Source organism: Pangasianodon hypophthalmus, chromosome 27, assembly GCF_027358585.1.
Source record: "Pangasianodon hypophthalmus isolate fPanHyp1 chromosome 27, fPanHyp1.pri, whole genome shotgun sequence".
In the NCBI taxonomy this organism is placed as follows: domain Eukaryota; kingdom Metazoa; phylum Chordata; class Actinopteri; order Siluriformes; family Pangasiidae; genus Pangasianodon; species Pangasianodon hypophthalmus.
The window spans coordinates 17,382,951-17,402,326 of NC_069736.1; the positions used below are offsets into that span (position 1 = coordinate 17,382,951).

The window sequence follows — 19,376 nt, forward strand, 5'->3', positions numbered from 1 at the left end:
TAGCTGTTCCATGCAGCGTTCACTGTCTCTGGAAATGTAAGAATGAATGTTCAGTATATTAGTGAAAGCTATTAGACAAAAACATGTGAACAAAAACATAACTGAATTTTCGGTTGTTAACCCGTGCGGCGGTGAGGCTCACCCTGAGAGCGAAGATCGGCCGACTCTCTCAGGTTCATTTGCGACCCTGAAAAACCAAAGGACACGTTTAAGAATTCTGAACAATCCTCGCTGGCTCAGGAACGCACCGTGCCACAGGACTCGGGACAAAACCAGGCGCAATGCAGCATCACTCCAGAGCTAAACGGGACGTCCGGCATAAACCACACACACACACACACACACACACACGTCTGTCTTCCTTAACCTTAATAAAGGAAATCTTTAAGCTCTTTAAGCTTTTTAAATAAAAGCTGCAGTTTTTGTAAAAAAGCAGTTTTCCTCATGAGGACCAGCCAAATGTCCCCATCAGATACTCCTTTCAATATGGGGACATTTGGTCCCCACCCACATGTCCCCCCTCACACACACAAATCCAGATGCATGCACTGTTGTCCATGCACGCATACACGCATGCACACACACACACACACACACACACACACACACAGGCTGACAGAGAGAGAGACAGAGAGAGAGAGGCATGCTAGAGACAGACAGGCAGGCAGATGCGCAGGCAGACAGGCGAGAGCGAGACACAGGAACTTACTAACTGTTTTGGATCCCTGTGGAAGAGTGCAACCCGATACTGACTTATTAGAACCCTGCCTCTTAGAGGGGTCGAGATTGACCCTGAGAGAGAGAGAGAGAGAGAGAGAGAGACGGAGAGACAGACAGACAGAGAGATAGAGAGTGATGTTAAAAAAAGGAAAGAGAAGCAGAGACAGGAAGACAGAAGGAGCAGTAGGCTTTGAGGGGTCAGAGCAGCAGCACTATAGACTAGCAGAGTGTTTTAGTGTAGAGTTCACACACACCCACACACACACCCACACACACCCACACACACCCACACACACCCACACACACAGCAAAGATAATACTTTCCAGCACTGTTGCTACACTTGGCACTCAAATGTTAGATATCATACACACTTTTCCAACGCTGCACTTTTCAGAAAGTACAAACAACAATCTCAGAAAACAAAAACATCTAATGTCATGACAACGATCAATTAATTTATTCAGATTTGCTGGCGTGAATCACATCAAACCACGGAAACAGAGTAAACAGTGTAAACGACGTAGCATGGTGGCTTATATGCTTGGTATACTGTAGGTGTGTGAATAAACAAACAATGTGGACGTACACTGCGTTCAGCTGGAACTGTGGATTTCATTCAAGTGCCTAAAGTCAAGAAATCAGCTGCTAACCAAACTTCCATGAGTGGAAGATTCCGGGTGTGTGTGTGTGTGTGTGTGTGTGTGGCGTACCTGCGCGTGAGTTTGGAGGTGATCTTGCTGAACAGGTTGGCCGTGGCTCTGGAGCGGCCGTGTGCCGGCAGCGTGGCGTCGTGGCTGAGCGTGGGCGAGGTGGGCGGCGGCCCGTAGGCGGAAGGCACGCGCTCCCGAATCTGCCCTCCGTGGAACGTGCTGCGTATGGTGGAGCCTCGCGTCAGTCTACACCGATCCGCCGAGGACGAGGAGGATGACGCTCCCGCTCCGGAAATACTGAGAGTGGAGGGAGAGGCGGGGGGGAGACGGTGCGAGAGAGAGCTGCAGAGAGAGAGAGAGTTTATACAGTGTCTTATTGTTCATGTTATTCACAAGCGACGAAATCAGGACACAAAGCATCATGCTAAGCTTGTGTCTGTGTGTGTGTGTGTGTGTGTGTGTGTGTCACCTGTTCTCCTTGCCGTTCTGCAGTAGAGACTGTCTGTCCGTGCTGGGCCGATCTGTACACACGTATGTGTTCCTGCGTGTCATCGCACTGCCGGGGATGTTATTCTACACACACACACACGCACACACACACACAGATTGCATTCAAGTTCACACTTTTAAATGTTTAGACTATGTGATTCTGTATAATCTCCCTCGTACAAAGTCACAACAATAACAGCGACATCTTCAGCCTCCCCCGCCCCCTTGTTTGATTGACAGCTAAGCTCCTACCACTGTTCTGAAAAACTATGTTCAACGTTTGTAGCTTTCCAAAGTTTGTTTCAGATAGCTTTCCAAAGAAGGTCAGACGAAGCATAAATCAGCTTTCACTCCATCCCCTGACTCTTTCTCTCCCTGTCTTCACCTTTCTTTCTTTATTTCAGTGTCGCACTTGGCAGCTGTTACAGATGTCACAACACTCACAACAACAATTACATTTTCAGACAGTGTACAGGTTTACAAAACAAAAATGGATTTGAACGTCATCATCATTCTGACCCTAACTCCTCTCTCTATCTTTCTTTCCGTCTCTCTCCAGCTTACAGTGGTGGCGGTCATGTCTTTCCGCCGCTCCGGGATCTCGGCTTTGTTTGGGTTGTTGGCCGTGCTGACCATGGGGCTGGAGGGCGGGAGGCTGCGGCTGCCCATCACGCTGCAGCTGGCCTTGCGTGGGGGCATGCGGCTCTCACGCAGCTCGCGGTCGGCCCCGCCCGTCGGACTGCGCTTAGGGTGCATCACCGGCATGCTCGGACCACCTGAAACACACACACACACACAGGTCTGAAAAATCTCTTGTAATTCACAGAAAGGAGTTTGTGATCAGTCATGGTGTGTTTGTGTGTGTGTGTGTGTGTGTGTGTGTGTGTATGATACAGCAGCAGTTCCCAACCCTCGTCCCTACCCTACCCTGCACATTTTTTTTTCCTGTGGCCTGTTAATCACTTCCAAAAGTTTTGGCACTCCCTTAAGAAAACAGACAGAATTCCTGCATAAAATATTCTTGAAAATACACTGCTTTTTTTGTTTTGTTTTTCTCTACATCGTCATGAACCCTTTTGCTGCGTTTTACCAAACATACATCTTCATCAATACAGAAGAGGCTGCAGGATACAAAATATAAAATCTCCGGATTTGAATCCTATTAAACATCCGTGGTCTGAATTGATAAGGACCTTCACGTGCACAAAATAAAAATATAAAGAAATGTTCTGCATGAAGGAGATCATGGAGATCCTCTACAAGTGTCGCCACGCTTGACATTATACGTAAGGGTGCCAATTATTTTGAAACCAGTGTCTTGCATACATTATTGAAAGAAACTTTTTATGCTGGAAAAAAAAAGAGTGTTGGAAATAAGTTAAAAATATCACTTACTGCATTTTTTGTTATTTTAATGAAGGGTGCCAATAATTTTGGACTCAGCTAAACCTGAACATTAGTTGGTTTAGGTGTGTTGGAGGTTTGGGTGGAGAGCGTGTCTCTTACAGAAGTCGCTGTGCCGTCGCTGGCGGTGGTAGGTGGAGGCGCTGCGCTGCGTCTTGCTGTGAGAGGAAGAGGTGGAGGAGGATGAAGAGGCGGCGGCGGTGGAGGAGTGTTTGTTCGTTCCGTTGGTGATGGGGCTCGGCCTCACTCTCGGCAACGTCATGCTGCCACTCACACGTGACTCCGCCCCGTCCTGCAAACACAACCACAGACGTGTGTTTATTTAACGATAAGAAGAAAGACGAAGCTAGTGCTGAAACAGTGATCTAAATCTAGTCTATAGTGTGTGTCTGTGCGTAAGAATGTGAGTGTGTGGTTGTGTAACCTCAGTCTTCAGGCCCAGCAGAAGGTAAGTCGCAGTGACTTCGTTATATTTCTGATTGAGTAACGCATCTTTAATGTTCTCTGTAGTGAAACCCATCCCAACCATCACCTCTACAAAGAGAAAGAGAGAAAGAGAGAAACAAAGAGGGTAAAGCAGCAGTGTGGAGTGTTTTCATCAGCTCTGAGACAAACTACAATGAAAACATTAACAAGCTAAATCCCTCACACCAACTGACCCCAGCTCTGTCCTGGATGGAAAACTCTAAACAGAAGGAACGATGAAATGAAGAAACTAATTAGACCCATTGCATGGAAACAGTCTTCGTTTTTTAAGGAGTGTCTGAAATTATATAATTATTCCAAATCTATAAATATTCCAAACAGCACCTTTAAATATCTGGTCTTCTGTGGCCAGCGTATGATCACGAACACAAACTCAAATCCAAAATGGTGGCCACTATGTTCACTATGTCTCTATGAAACAGCTTTCACACACACACTTTCGAACTCACGGGGCAAACACGATTGTGAAAACAACCTCATCTCCGCCTAAAACAGGGACACCTTGTCCAATCACTGAGGCACCTTAAAATCATCCTGAATATCCTGAATATCCTGTATATCGTGTGGCTCAGGTGTTAGTCTGATCCCTGTGTGTGTGAGCTCACCGATGCGGCTCGGGTCACTGTAGTCCTCCGCCGGCTCCACGTGAGGCTTCAGCTCGTCGCCTTCGTACCCTGTGTTCATCCACTTGTCCTTCATCACTTGCTGTGGAGCAACAGATAAGGGGTCCAAGCACTGAGCTGAAGGTAACCAGGATATCTGAACTCTGTGTGTGTGTGTGTGTGTGTGTGTGTGTGTGTGTGTGTGTATACCTCCAGTGTGCAGCGCTTGCTGGGGTTGAGCACGAGAAACCTGCGCAGAATCCCCTCACAGTCAGTGGACATGTAAAAGGGCACTCGATACTTCCCTCTGAGTACACGCTCACGCAGCTCCTGCAACACACACACACACACACACAAACACACACAAAACAGTGCACAGGGCGTTCAACAGCATGAAGGAGTCCAAGCTGCTGCACGTGAGCTAGATTCTAGGGAAGTGTATAAGTTAGGGTATAGGTTACCGTCAAATATAAAAGCAGTTAGGACAAACAGACGAAGCTAGGGAACTAGTGAAGGGAGCAAGCAAACAAGGGAACAGTGATGAGTGAGTAGAAAGTTAGCAAAGGGCTATAAGGAAATTAGTTTAAAAGATATGGGCAAAAATATACAGCGTAAAGAAAGAGGAACGAGTGTATGCAAATTTGGGAAGTGGGTTAAAAAGGAAGAAGAGGTACACGTGAGTGAGAAAGTGAAGCGTGTAGGAAAATTGGAATGGTTAGTTGGGGAAAATTAGGACTTGACCCCTGACCTTGAGGTTCTGTCCGTCGAAGGGCAGCGAGCCGCTAACCAGCGTGTACAGGATGACCCCCAGACTCCAAATGTCCACCTCGGGCCCGTCGTATTTCTTGCCCTGGAAGAGCTCGGGTGCGGCGTAGGGTGGACTGCCGCAGAACGTGTCCAGCTTATTCCCCAACGTGAACTCGTTACTGAAGCCAAAATCTGCTATCTTTATGTTGGAGTCGGCGTCCAGAAGCAGGTTCTCCGCCTGCACAGAGAGAGAGAGAGAGAGAGAAGCAGAAAGTAGCCAGAAAGTGAAATACTGAGTAAAAGGAAAAGTAGTTAGAGTGAAAGAGAAAAAACTTGAAAGTTTAAGCATATGATAATTGAGCTAGGCTAATATTTGGCAGTGATATTAGCTAGCTCATTAGATGCTAACACCTAACTAATTAGCCTAATTAACCTAACTATTTCTGTAGATTTGTCGCATTAGCTGAACTAGCCATCTGTTTAAATGCAGTAAACTGCATTAGTTTAGCTACAGTACGTACACTTTGTGCGTTTTAGAGCAAGCTAGCTGATGTTAGGTTGAATATTTGACTGTGTATCTAAATCAGTAGCCAAGTTAAAGCCAAGTTAGCTAGCTAAAATGATTTTACTGTGTAAATAGCATCAATATGCCAGGTGGCTAGCAAGCCAGCTATCGTTATGTAAACTAGCCAACCACACTTTTTAGTAAGCTAGCACTGATGAGCAAAAATATTTAAAAAGTGGTGTTGTGATGTTCTGTCCGATGTTCTCCAGCTTACCTTCAGGTCCCTGTGAACGATGTTCTTCTGGTGACAGTAATGAACAGCCGAGACGATCTGCAGACAAACAACAAACCAACGACCCGAAACAAGATCAGGGGATATTTAGTGCTGTTCATAATTTTTACCATGGCGATGTGCAATTCTGGATTCTGATTGGTTGCAAGGTGTTGATTAGTTTTCTCTAACAGCAATGCAGCTGCAAGTCGCAGGTTTATATTAATGCACTCGTCCTAATACGTTCTCGTTTCTATAGTAACAGCTCATTCACAGGGACTTGTACAGCGGACGCTACGCATAAACAGATTAAAAACGTATGTGTTGACATGTTGAAGTTTTTTTGAGATGTTTATTTAACATTTATTTTAAGAAAATAATCAGCACTGGGGCGGTGTGATGCAGAGTTACTGTTATCACCCTAAGGTTGATTACTTTCCTACAACAGCATGTCTCAGAGCGTTTTATTCCTCTTAGACCACAGCAATTTTCCAACAATTAAAATTTGTATTTTTTAAAGAACTACACGTCATATTACAAAGATGTGGAAGCCACCAGAGATGTGAGCACTGAGCGCAGACTCACCTGTCTGAATTTGGCTCTCGCCTCAACCTCCTTCATTCTCCCATGAGACACCAGGTAGTCAAACACCTCACCTAACGAAATAACTCTGCTTTAATATCAACAGGTCATTATAAACATTATAAACGGAGCAGTAATAATGATGCAGCCGGGGGGGGTTGGGGGATAATCCCACTAACACTGCCCCAGTGAGCACAAAGATGTGAAACACAGACATCTCAGCCAGACGTTAACAGGAAATGCAGTCGAGCAAAGCATAACATTGAAAGTGTAAATGTTTCAGATTGACTTAGAAACGTGTACCATCACGTGAGGATTCAGATGCTTACCTCCGCTAGCATACTCCATGACTAGATAAAGCGTTTTTTCTGTCTCGATCACCTCAAACAGTTGCACTGAAATATGACAGACATTAACCATTATATTAAATCAGCACAAAAACAAAATAATTGCAGAAAAATTTTAATACCAACTCAAATCACAGACAGAGAGGCAGACAGATACACAGATAGAGAGACAGACAAACAGGCAGAGAGATAGATAGATAGATAGATAGATAGATAGATAGACAGAGGCTGGCTGATAGACAGATAGACACACAGATAGATAGACAGACAAACAGGCAGAGACATTTAGATAGACAGATAGAGAGAAAGAGAGAGAGAGACAGACAGACAGATAGATAGATAGATAGATAGATACAAAGATAGAGAAACAGAAAAACAGGCAGAGACATTTAGATAGATAGATAGATAGATAGATAGATAGATAGATAGATAGATAGATAGATAGAAACAGACAGAGAGACAGACAGAAACTGGCTGATAGACAGATAGACAGGCAGAGAGAGTGAGAGAGAGAGAGAGAGAGAGAGAGAGAAAGAGAGAGATGTAGACAAACAGATAACCAGAAAGAAAGACATATAGACAGATACAAATAGATGTTTATATATGTGTGTGCACAAGCATGTTAGTTATACAATGTGCTTATGCATCAAGAGTGTGTGTGTGTGTGTGTGTGTTTGTTACCTATGTTGGGGTGACGAAGAGCCTTCATGATCCGCACCTCACGAAATAGCTGCAAAAAATTACAGGAACATGGTGAGAGAAAACACACACACACACACACACACACAAAGTCACACGCAGGGAAGAAAACAGGAATCTGAGGCTCAATTAGCATAGGTGCCCCACGTAACTGCACTTTAGCTGATTTGCACACACACACACACACACAGAAAGAACACATTATGTTCCACTCCTCCTCTTTCCTCCTCTCTTATCCTCAGGCAGGATCCTATAGATCGGCCCTGTTGCCATGGAAACCCCTGTGAGGAGACCGAGTGCTGGTCCAGCTGAGCCGGGGGGGATGATGGGATACGTGTGCAGCAGTCATGAAGCCACAACACAAACATGGAGGGAACTAACCTACCAGCTACGCTACGCTGGAGACATTCATCTGCAGCAGTCAGTTAGTGTAGCTTTAATTAAACGGATCCGCTCCCGAAGGATTCTGGGAAATGTAGTTAACTACTCGCTTGGTTAATAATATCTCAGCTGCTCCCCAAACAGTGAATAGAACAGACAGACACAGAGGCCACACCTACTTCAGGGTGACTGACAGACAAAACGGACACACCTCCGTAAAAACCTCTCTCACATCGTAACCATGGTAACAGCAACGCTAAGCACAAAATAAATTAAAACCATAAACTGTGTATTACTTTAGCAGAATATAAAAATATCTGTGGGATGAATTTATTTAGGAATGTGAATGAGTGACACATTTATGTGATTTAAAAATCAGTCAGCTGAGGTAACGTAGCTAGCTAGCTTTTGTAGTGTGTGTATGTAAAAGAACCACACACACACACACACACACACACACACACACACACACACACACTGGTTAGCTATGTTACATCTTTGACTATGCTTTAATAACAATATGAAAAAAATTAAACACATCTTCTGTTCATTTTCTGCTCCTGTGTCAAATAAGTTTGCTATCCAAATTTAGCAAGTTAGCTAGCTAGCCAGCTAGAAATGTTGGCTGAGGTGATATCTGGATGCTTCTTTGGGAATAAACTCTTGCTTATGCAACAAAATGATGCAGACAGAAACAATTACACTCCAGAGAAATATGGTATGCAGTTAAGAGATTAACATTGTGTACATAAGAAAAAAAAAACTCAGGGTCTCGTTTTTGATAAACTGTTTGTGTAAATGTAATCTGAGTTTGTTAGCGTAAAGAAAATCATTCAAGACGCTGTCGCCATTCAGTCATAAACAATTCAGTAGCTCAGGATGTTCTGCTGAGACTGAATATATTATTTAATCAATAATTAATTCATCAGTTGATGGATTAGCCTTGCCTATTCGTTTCAGTAGCTGCAGCCTCACAGCAATCAGACGGCCATCTTGGTTTCAGTGCTACATGCCAATATGCTAATCTGCAGGCTAATCTGTAGGCTAGCATGTCAATGTATCACCAAAAATGACGTAGTTTACAGAAGTGGTGTGTGTGTATGTGTTTGTGTGTGTGTGTGTGTGTGTGTGTGTGTGTGCGCAAACGTGTGATGGGTGGGTGTGTGTTACACAGGGCTCAGATTGAGACACTGAGGGGGAGTCGGGGCCTGTGGAGGACCGCAGCTGTCGACCTCTCATCTCCAATACACACACACACACACACACACACACACACACACACACTAGGCCGCCATATTGGTCCTTCCTCGACACACTGTAAAATGAAAAACTTACAGTGCATCAGTCTCTTGAACACAAAAAGCAACACTGTATGAACATTTGAAAATAACCACTAGTTCTGCTCGAAAGGACAACAAATGCTAACTGATATCTTCTGTACACATTTCTGGCCATAAGCTTCAGAGTGCTGAAGGATGCAATCTGATTGGCTCTCAGCCCTTCCTGCATCTCCACACTTTTGAAAACACACTTTTGAACACTAAACATGACTATTTCAAAACAAAGATGTAGTCAGTGGATTCAAAATGTTTACAGAATCTGAAAAATCTGTAAAAGTTATTAAAGAATTTTTTGTGTGAAAAATGAAAACTGTGTGATTGGTCATCTTTTCCTTCAAAAGGCCCTTTTCAGTGAACATTTATTGACAAAACATACCAAAACGTACTCTAGTGAAGTTCTGAAGAGCGAAGTCTGGCTTGCGAGACTAACTAGCAAGAGAGACAAGACCAAATAGCGGCAGAAGCTGCCATTTTATACTTTCGTTGAAGCTCGCAGGTCAAAGAAAGGCCACGCTCATTAATATGAGAATGTTGTGGTTGTTATGGTGTCATGGTTTCATGGTTAATCACGGTATATGATACAGACGTTCAAAGGGCTTGTCAGAGAAATTATTGAGTTCCTAGCACAAAAAAGTAAAGCCAACGTACAGTACATGTTATGGTCATGTAGCCTACTAATGATCAGCTTGCGTGGCCACGCCCCCTACAACAAGAACAAAACAATCAGCTTGCATTAAAATGTCATATGTATGTAGTACGCATGGAGTTTTTGGTGTGATGAGAATGCGTACATTATCCAGACACGCCCATATCTGTGATTCACACGGAAATCGCTTATCCCAGGAGAATCGATCAGATGTCCTCCAAAATTACTTAACACACACACACACTCACAGACATACACACACACACACTCACACACACATATATATGTTTCCTTTTGAATTTTGTTATACAGTACATACAAGGACGTGCGAAGAGACACGAGCGCAAAGATTTCGTAATATATATTTCCGATGTGTGTGTAAACAGTCAATAGATAATATTTTTAGACTAATCACACTGTTTCACCCCCGGAGAGTGTATATGGTGCTTGCATGGTGCTGCGTGATGCATTTCCTGCTTACCCTCATTCATAATCAGTAACTGATTTATTCTGTTCAGGCTCACCGTGGTTATTATTTTATATTTTGATAATCTGAAAATCTCACAGCTAAGTGCATCAGTAATAGCTGAGGGATTTATATTTAAAGAAAAACAGTCTTGCGCATACCTTTACTCTACATGTGGGGCAGTAACTAGTGTGAATGAATGAATGTCTTCAGTAAGATTCTGGCATGATTTCAGTTTGCTAATCATAAATGCTCGACGTGTGCTTCTCTGTCCGCCACCTCGGAAAAGTCAGGAGGCGTGCGTCACTGTGACTGCCGGCAACCTTCCCAGAGTCTCGAACTGGCATAAAAACTGATTTATTAGTGGACAGTTTTGCAGCGGACGCACTCACTGAGCATAAATCAGGGCTGAGCAAACATGATGTGATCATGATGGAATCTTCCAGCAAGGTTAGCGCAGATGTGCTGCGGCTGATTACTGCTGTACATTAACTCTGTACTCAGTGCAGAGGCAGCAGCTCGCAGGGTATTGCGTCAACTCTCTCTCTCTCTCTCTCTCTCTCTCTCTCTCTCTCTCTCTCTCTCTGAAGTCCTCTCTCTGGACTGTCCTACACTAAGGAGAAACGTCAGGTCAGCGGGTTGTCAGGAGTGTGTCTAACGACAAGCATGGCACAGTGTAAAGACAGTAATTTGTGTGCTGTAATTTGTAGCAGAAATGTTTTGACACACACATACACACATACACACACACACACACACACACACACACACACAAACACACACACTTCCAGTGCCAGTCCTAAAACCCAAAGCAAACTTGATAACAGTACGTTTAGCTAGCTATGTAACTCACCATATTTAGGTTCATGTCCCTGACATTTTTGGTCTGTTTAGTCAGCTAGCTGTTACCGTTAACTTGGTTGAATACCGGGTTAGCGTTAACTAGTACTCGGCAACTAGCTAGAAATGAACAAGGTTAAACAGATAGCACATGTTAAAACAAGATTCACTGAAGCGGTTAGTTTAGCATTATCACAGTGTGAAAGGATCATGACAAAGCTTCTGATCCCTGTCACTAGCTGTGTGTGTGTGTGTGTGTGTGTGTGTGTATGAGGTGTGAGCTAATGCAGGCCACAGATCATCTATAGGGAGGGAGATGAGTCAGAGTGCAAGCTACAATGAACAGAGCCATGATTGACTAGAATATTACACCATCCATCCATCCATCCATCTATCCGTCTTTCCATACATCCATCCATATGTCCAACTGTCAATCCCTTAATCTGTCCATCCACCCATCTGTCCGTTCATCCATTCATCAATCTATCATTAATTTGTCCATCCATCCATCTATATGTCCAATTGTCCATCCTTTCATCTGTCAATCTCCAACTGTCAATCTATTCATCCACCCATCCATCCAACTGTCCATCCATGCATCCATCTATATGTCTAACTACCAGTGCTTTTATCTGTCAATCAGTCCATCCATCTGTCTCTCCATTAATCCATCTATCCATCCAACATCCATCTATCCATCTGTCATCCATTTGCCCATCTATTAGGCCATCCATCCATCCATTCACCCGTCCATCCATCCCTCTGGCAATCTGTCTATTGATCGATGTGAACAGTTGCTGCTATGCTTTGGGGATCGGAAATAAATTTGACTTCCTGTCACTGTAGTTTGGTCCATTGCTCAACCACAGCAAACCCGCTCTCGCTAAACACCACACCATATTCCATTTCTCTTCTGTCACTAGCTGTCTTAGCTAATGACTAGGTGATAAAAGAACAAGCTAGTTTCTGGTTTGCTAGTTAATACTAGCTAGTACTTACACAACATGTCTTTTCACACCAGTTTGTGAATATATTTGGATTTTGTCCATAGATATCTCTTAATTTCACAGCACAGGGAAGAAGAATCAGTGCGATGGCCAAGCGGCGTTATGTTGCTCTGCACAGAATGACATCATCAGCGATCTACGTGTGTATAGAGTATATGCATCTATGGTGCTGATCCACTAAAGCTCATCATTGCAGATCACCAGAAATCTCTTCTCTACTCAAACACTGTAATCGAGCTGGTATTAAATGAACACCCACTGCGGCGTTTACTGTAGGGGCTAATTATTCAGTTAGCTTCCTGTTGTAAAAGCCAACGCAGAGCAGAACAGCGGCTTGCTTACCTTTTGCAGGCTGGTTGGGTTCAGCTGAGTTTTGTCGATTATCTTTATTGCAACCTGAAATATGTACAAATAAGTGTGATTAGTTCCTGAAGATGCTAAAAGTATATGAAAAGTTTGCATCACAATTTCCCCCTTTACCCCAAATGTTACCCTAAATCAGCCAAGTTTGGTGTTGAACATTTGCTTCTTTAGTTTTGCACTCTAGCTATGCCATTAACGTAGCTAACACATGTAACAGAAGTCTAAACATCCGCCTCAAAACACACCAAGCTTAGGACATAGTGAGATTTAACGTCATCTATAACCATGAGAACTTCATCGTATAGCTGAACACAGGAGAACATGTTAAACATATTTTACACAATATAAATATGTGTATTAAGTCAAAGAAAATTAAATTTTCTTTGTATAGGCAGAATGCTCCCAAAAAATTTGACTCGTAATTCCTACTCGGAAGTTGACGTCGATGGTTTTTCCCAGTCAAAATGTGGGAATTATGTTTTCCCCCACACAGCAAGTTCATATCTCCGCCCCCTTACCAGGCCCCACCTCCCAAGCATTAAAGTTAGAAGTGATGCTCAATGTAAACATCCCTGCTATTTTTAAAAGCATGGAACTTAATGACGTCTTTTAGCTTCATCACTTAACTAAAGAAGTAAATGTCGAACACCAAACACATCTCAGCTGATCAGCTATATTTGTAATAAAGAGGAACTTGTGTCAAAGTGATTTTAAAGCTGCTAATTTAGACTTAGCGCACTGCAGGAATGTAGGCGCTTGCAAATATGCTGCAGATAAATATGGCATTGTTCTAAAATCCACACGATTCATACAATAAGGGCAACCTGCCCAAAAGTAAGAGCGTCCTCTTGTTTCAGTGGCTCGTCTCAGTTTTACAGACGAACAACACGTTTCTCTTTACACTTGAGCAGTCTGTGTGTACTGTGACTTCACACACTGGCGTCCGGTGACAAATCTGCCCGAGTGTGAAGTCAGTCGCACGTGTGAAAGGTCTGATTTAAACTCATTCAGCTTTCTCTCTATCTTGTTCTACTGATCAGCTTTTACTGCCACTCTATGCAATGTTGAGCTGTATAAGTGCTATATTATCTATATTATCTATAAGCTAGTCACGTACTAGCTAGCTAGCTAGTCAGCTTTGCTAATGTTAATATTACTTCTGCGGCAGGTATCTAATATTACGTAGTTATCCAAATAGATTAACAAGCTAGCTAACATTATGTAATATTATGTAAACTAGTTTATTCTTTTACTCAATTCTCAATTCAATTAAAATTCGGTAACCAATTTAACCAATTAATTATGCTAGCTGGGTGAATTTTACTTAATAATTGAGTAAATGTTGGGTGAATTTTATTTAATAATAAAGTTTTGAGAAACTAGTACAGTAGCTAAATTAAAACTAGTAGCAAGCTATCAATGTGATATAGTCAAGTTTGTAACTGCTTGACCAACGTAAGCAGACAAAACTCGGGACATGTTCTCGGCTAATGAAGCCTCACTTTTGAGAGTAACCCTGTGGAGTAAAATTGCTCGTGTGAATTAGAGGTGGTTATGTGATGTGAATTGGGACACAGCCACGCTCTCACCTCTCGGCCGGTGAGGACGTGGCGAGCCAGTTTCACTTTAGCGAAGTTGCCCTTGCCGATGGTTTTGAGGAGCCGGTAGTTGCCGATGTGCGGGTCGTCCGGGCACGAGGGCATGGAGTTGCGGCAACGTGCGCCGAGGGAACGACTCGACACGCTGGTGCCCTTCTCCGAACGGCTCGCCGCCAGAGACGCATGCTAGACGCGGAAGAAGGGACAAAATGCGTATTATAATCAGAGTTATAGCTAACAAAGTAGAATAAAAGCAGCAGAATTGGAATAACACTCAAACAGTTTGCAGGTCAATCAGTACAAAGCATATAAACAGCATTTCTTTTCATGTCTTCAGTTTGATGCACTTCTTAGTATAAAACACTGACTTTAATAACACAATGTATGAAACTAGCCTAATGTTATCTAGCCTGCTATCAAACTGCTAGTCACCAGCTTTAATTAGCCAGTAAAACTGTTTAGCTAATGTTAACTAGCTTGGTAACAAACTTGGCCACTTTAAAATTACATAATAGTTCATCTAATGGTGTTAGCTAACTTTCTATCAAACTTGGCTTGTAGCATCAACTACACAAGAACATAACTGATCTAACATTAGCAAGATTGCTATTTCAATAATGCCAGATTGCTACTGATAGAGACTAGCTAATGTTATACTAGCAGTGGTGCATTTATTTCGCTTGTTGGATTAGCTTAGTTTATGTTGTTAAAAAATCATATTAATTTCCAAATGAAATAATTTTTATGCCAAATTTGTGATTGGCTGACTGAATTTAACTTAAGCTCCACCCCTACAGACCACAAACAGCTATCTGTCAGCAAAATCAGAATGTACACGATTAAAATAGGACAAAGCCAAGGAGAGTGTTGGAAATACACACACAAACACACAGGGCCTGGTGTGTTAATGCATTATTCCATTCAGACTAAGTGATATTGATGAGCAGATTAATTATCGTATTGATCAGCCTGGCTGTGGCAAAAAGCATGAACACACAGAGATAGACGATCTTCCATTAAGGGTATAGAGTGATAAATAAAAGACACGGTGTTGATTTTCAAAAGTTTCCTCTAAAATATAACACATTTAACCCCAAAGTAATCCCAGTTACTTTAAACTCAGTATTGAGCTTTAAATACTTGAATATTTGAAAAAACACAAAATAAAATTAAGAGGACAAAATCATTTTATCATAGATGTTAATGTTTCAGCTGATTTTATTTTCATTCATATACAGTAATATCTGATATTCTGCCATCTTAAAATCATCGTCATAAAGGATTTTCTTTATTATTTAAGCCTCCAACACACAGTGAGGATGAAACCAAAATGACTACCTATTTACTATATATGCTCACCACATACAGAGTTCAATATAACTGTGAACATTACACCTAATAAAACGCAAAATGTGAGACTCAGCCACAGAAAAAGACTGGAAATTGATAACTACATATACATGACTATACTGTATATAACTAATAAATATAATATAACTAATAATATCGTTATAACTATGCAAATATAATGGATAATATCACATTACATACATTGTTATAATACAAATAACACAAAATTAAATAAATATGTGAAAGCATACTATTGGTTTATTAATTTATTATGAGCCTTTTCCTATATCAAGTGACTCAACGCTCTTTTAGCATTTGTGAGTTTTTTTGCCTTTGAAAACAGAAACATTATGAAAATTCACATAGTACTGAAACAGGGAAGAGAGTGAAATGTGTCCTGACAGCAGAACAACACATACTCAATGTTTCTGAATTCACTCCACTGCAACGCCATGGGGGTGAGGGGAGCTCTCTCTCTCTCACACACGCACACACACACACACACACAATACCCACCATCTGTGCCATGCTACACATGATCACATGACCACAGAATAACAACAGAGAGAGAGAGAGAGAGAGAGAGAGAGGCAGAAGAGAAGAAGAGTGTGGGAGAGAGAGAATCTAATTATCTAATATCTGGATGAATATAATTAGATTATGTGGTCTATGTTTATTGTCTTTATCCACTCACTCTGGTTATACTCAGACTGTAGCCTGGCCCACTATTACTAACCCCTACTGCATGAACACTAACCCCTCTACACTATAGCTAAGCACTACTTCACTATCACTACTACACTATCACTAACCCCTCTACACTATAGCTAAGCACTACTTCACTATCACTAACCCCTATTACAATATCACTAACCCCTTCTACAATATCACTAACCCCTACTGCATGAACACTAACCCCTCTACACTATAGCTAAGCACTACTTCACTATCACTAACTCCTATTACAATATCACTAACCCCTTCTACACTATCACTAACCTCTACTACACTATCACTAATCCCTACAACAATATCACTAACCCCTACTACACTATCACTAACCCCTCTACACTATAGCTAAGCACTACTTCACAATCACTAACCCCTATTACAATATCACTAACCCCTTCTACACTATCACTTACCCCTACAACATCACTAACCCTTAAAACATTATCACTAATGCCTAAAACACCATCACTAATCCCTAAAACACTATCACTAACCCCTACTACACTTTCACTATCCCCTACTACAATATCGCTAAACCCTACAACAATATCACTAACCCCTACTACACTATCACTAACTCCTATTACACTGTCACTAACCCCTAAAACACTATCATTAACATCTAATACACTACTACTACTAATAACATCTAAATCTACTATCACTACCCCCTTCTACGCTATCACTAGCCCCCACTAGACCATAACTAACCCCTATTAAACTACCGCTAGACTATCCCTAGCAACACCCACCACAAGCCCCACCACACTATCACTATCCTGTTCCACACTAACCCCTATCACACTATTACTAACCAGTCCTGCATTTACACTAAACCCAACCACAAGCAGTATACCACACTACACTAACCCCCACACCACTATCGCTAACCCCATCACACTATGACTCACTCCTAAAACACTTTCACTAACACCTACTACACTATCACTGTCCCAACTACACCAACCCAAATACACTAACCCCTACCCCAGTATTACTAAGCCCTAAAAGACTAATACTAACCACAACCACAGTACCACTAAGCAATAAAACACCAATACTAACCACAACCACACTATTTCTGACCCCTAAAACACTAAACCCATCACACTATCACTAACTAGCTCCACATTAACACCTATCACACTATCCCGAATCAGTACTCCACTAACACTAAACCCAACCACACTATAACTAAGAACAACACACAAACACTAGCCCCTACCACACCATCACTAACCAACCCCACGCTATCGTTCACCACTAAACCACTAGCACTAACCCCTTCCATCTTCCCATATAACGTGCTGGCTTCTGTACTAACCCCACACACGACTTCACTAACCTTGTTAGAATAACGAGGAGCCTCTGAAAATCAGGCTCAGGTGTGTAAGACTAGGGCTTAGAGAACTAATCTGCAGTCATTAATCATTCATACTCGCAAAGTCACAGGCTTGGAACACACCTGACTCAGCTCATGGTAAGCTATTATAGCAGGACTGAGTGCCAGAGGCTTCCCGTATAACTAACACACCACATGTGTGGCCAGCAAGCATGTAATATGTATTTAATCACAACTAATCACAGATTAATATTCCATAAGTCGACCAAACAACATACAAATGGACAGTCACGTACCTCTAATTGATTTCAGTTAGTTGGCCAGACAGAATTTAATCTGTACTCAAAATGAAATGCCACTGTACTATATGACACAGTCAGTATGTTGCTAAATAGTAGTATAGTATGCTATAGTGTGTCACCTTATATAATCAGTAGAGAACATTGCACAAAGTATACAGTATTACTATACACAGTATGTTATATGCTAACTCATGCAATGCCACTATTTGTATTTGCTTAGTGTGATAAATATTCATATCTGTAGCTGTATTCATATTTAAACCTGAAGTGGGTGTGGCCTAAAACAGAAAGGCAATTTCTTCTTCTTCTTTTTTTTATAATTAAATATGAACCCTACCACTATGACGCCACCAGAAACACTGGACAACACTGGAAAACCACTAATGGTGTGTGAATTCTGGCTCTGATAGCACCTCTACCTCACCTACATCACACGAGTTTCTTGGTGTCAGACGTGTGCAGGACTTTTTTTTTTTAAAGTTTACTTATGATTTTTTTTCCTATGTGCCTGCTATACCACTAACAAATTTAGTTGGTTCTGTTTCTCAAATATAAACAAACTAGTAGCTTGATTTAAACCACTGCCACCCTGACCAGGCAGATACTAAAGATGAATGAATGCGCATATCTTTGTTTACCCCATGTCCTTTATACGTGACTGCTTGCCTGCACATAAAGCATTAAAGTAAAAACCTCCCCGCTTGTGCAACACTTTTGTTGCTTCCCGTGTGATCACAGCTCCGATGCACCCCTCTACTCTCAAACAGAACCTTTCTGGTCTGGAAAAAAAAACAGTGCACCTCCTGATATTACTGAATGTATGAATGTATTCATATTCGGTTACATCCCTCTTACATATCTTTTACCTTGGAAACTTTGTGTACTATGATTAATAATATCTGCTATATGTTGTATTCGAAATTCATAAATGTAAAGTGGATTATATTAACATAGTGTACTATATCACACCATACTAATTAATATTGTAGTATGCAATTTTGGACTTTTTGTGCCTTTGGTCTTTCATCCACATCCTACCCCATCCCAGTTCTACCCCCATTCTTGGCCCCACTCCTGGAGGACTGCTGCTCTAGCACACTTGATTTAGCTTATATAGAAACATTCACTGCAGTGTTGTGGTCTCCAAAGACGGGGACTGAGAGCCACTGTTTTATCTCACTCCCAATAACCAAGCTCTATATCACACCTACAATAGGGTTCTCCAGCCAGGGGCGCCATAAAGAGGGGGAAACACTGAATGATTCAAGAGGGAGTAGAGTAAGACAGGGGCCTCGAGGTATGTGTGGGAGTGGGGTCAGGAGGGATTTTTAGAAGAGGGACCACTGTCTCCCACTTCTAACACATCTGATATCATAATCAAACTCTCAATGATTTGATTCAAGTGTACTAGACCTGAATAAACTAAACAAAAAGCGTGCAGTGCCTGATCTGACCACATGATTGATTATGATGATGTGTTGCTTCTAATCCCTTTGATATCCATTT

At 41.9% G+C, this 19,376-nt stretch overlaps 1 protein-coding gene across 3 annotated transcripts in view; it reads right to left on the minus strand.

The window, feature by feature from the left end:
* Window positions 1–19,376, minus strand: part of mark4a (MAP/microtubule affinity-regulating kinase 4a) — a 28,159-nt gene that overhangs the window by 5,760 nt on the left and 3,023 nt on the right. Inside the window, exons 2-17 of one of the 3 annotated variants that reach the window (XM_026921729.3) lie at window positions 14,136–14,330; window positions 12,526–12,579; window positions 7,486–7,534; window positions 6,787–6,852; window positions 6,461–6,531; window positions 5,879–5,935; window positions 5,101–5,337; window positions 4,563–4,682; window positions 4,356–4,455; window positions 3,689–3,798; window positions 3,367–3,556; window positions 2,425–2,636; window positions 1,841–1,944; window positions 1,432–1,713; window positions 706–792; window positions 143–187 (exon numbers count right to left, since the gene is read on the minus strand). In XM_026921729.3, the coding sequence (XP_026777530.1) occupies window positions 143–187; window positions 706–792; window positions 1,432–1,713; window positions 1,841–1,944; window positions 2,425–2,636; window positions 3,367–3,556; window positions 3,689–3,798; window positions 4,356–4,455; window positions 4,563–4,682; window positions 5,101–5,337; window positions 5,879–5,935; window positions 6,461–6,531; window positions 6,787–6,852; window positions 7,486–7,534; window positions 12,526–12,579; window positions 14,136–14,330 (1,979 nt within the window). The remainder of the gene's footprint in view (window positions 1–142; window positions 188–705; window positions 793–1,431; window positions 1,714–1,840; window positions 1,945–2,424; window positions 2,637–3,366; window positions 3,557–3,688; window positions 3,799–4,355; window positions 4,456–4,562; window positions 4,683–5,100; window positions 5,338–5,878; window positions 5,936–6,460; window positions 6,532–6,786; window positions 6,853–7,485; window positions 7,535–12,525; window positions 12,580–14,135; window positions 14,331–19,376) is intronic. The other 2 variants (XM_026921727.3, XM_026921726.3) reach the window with 2 other exon arrangements.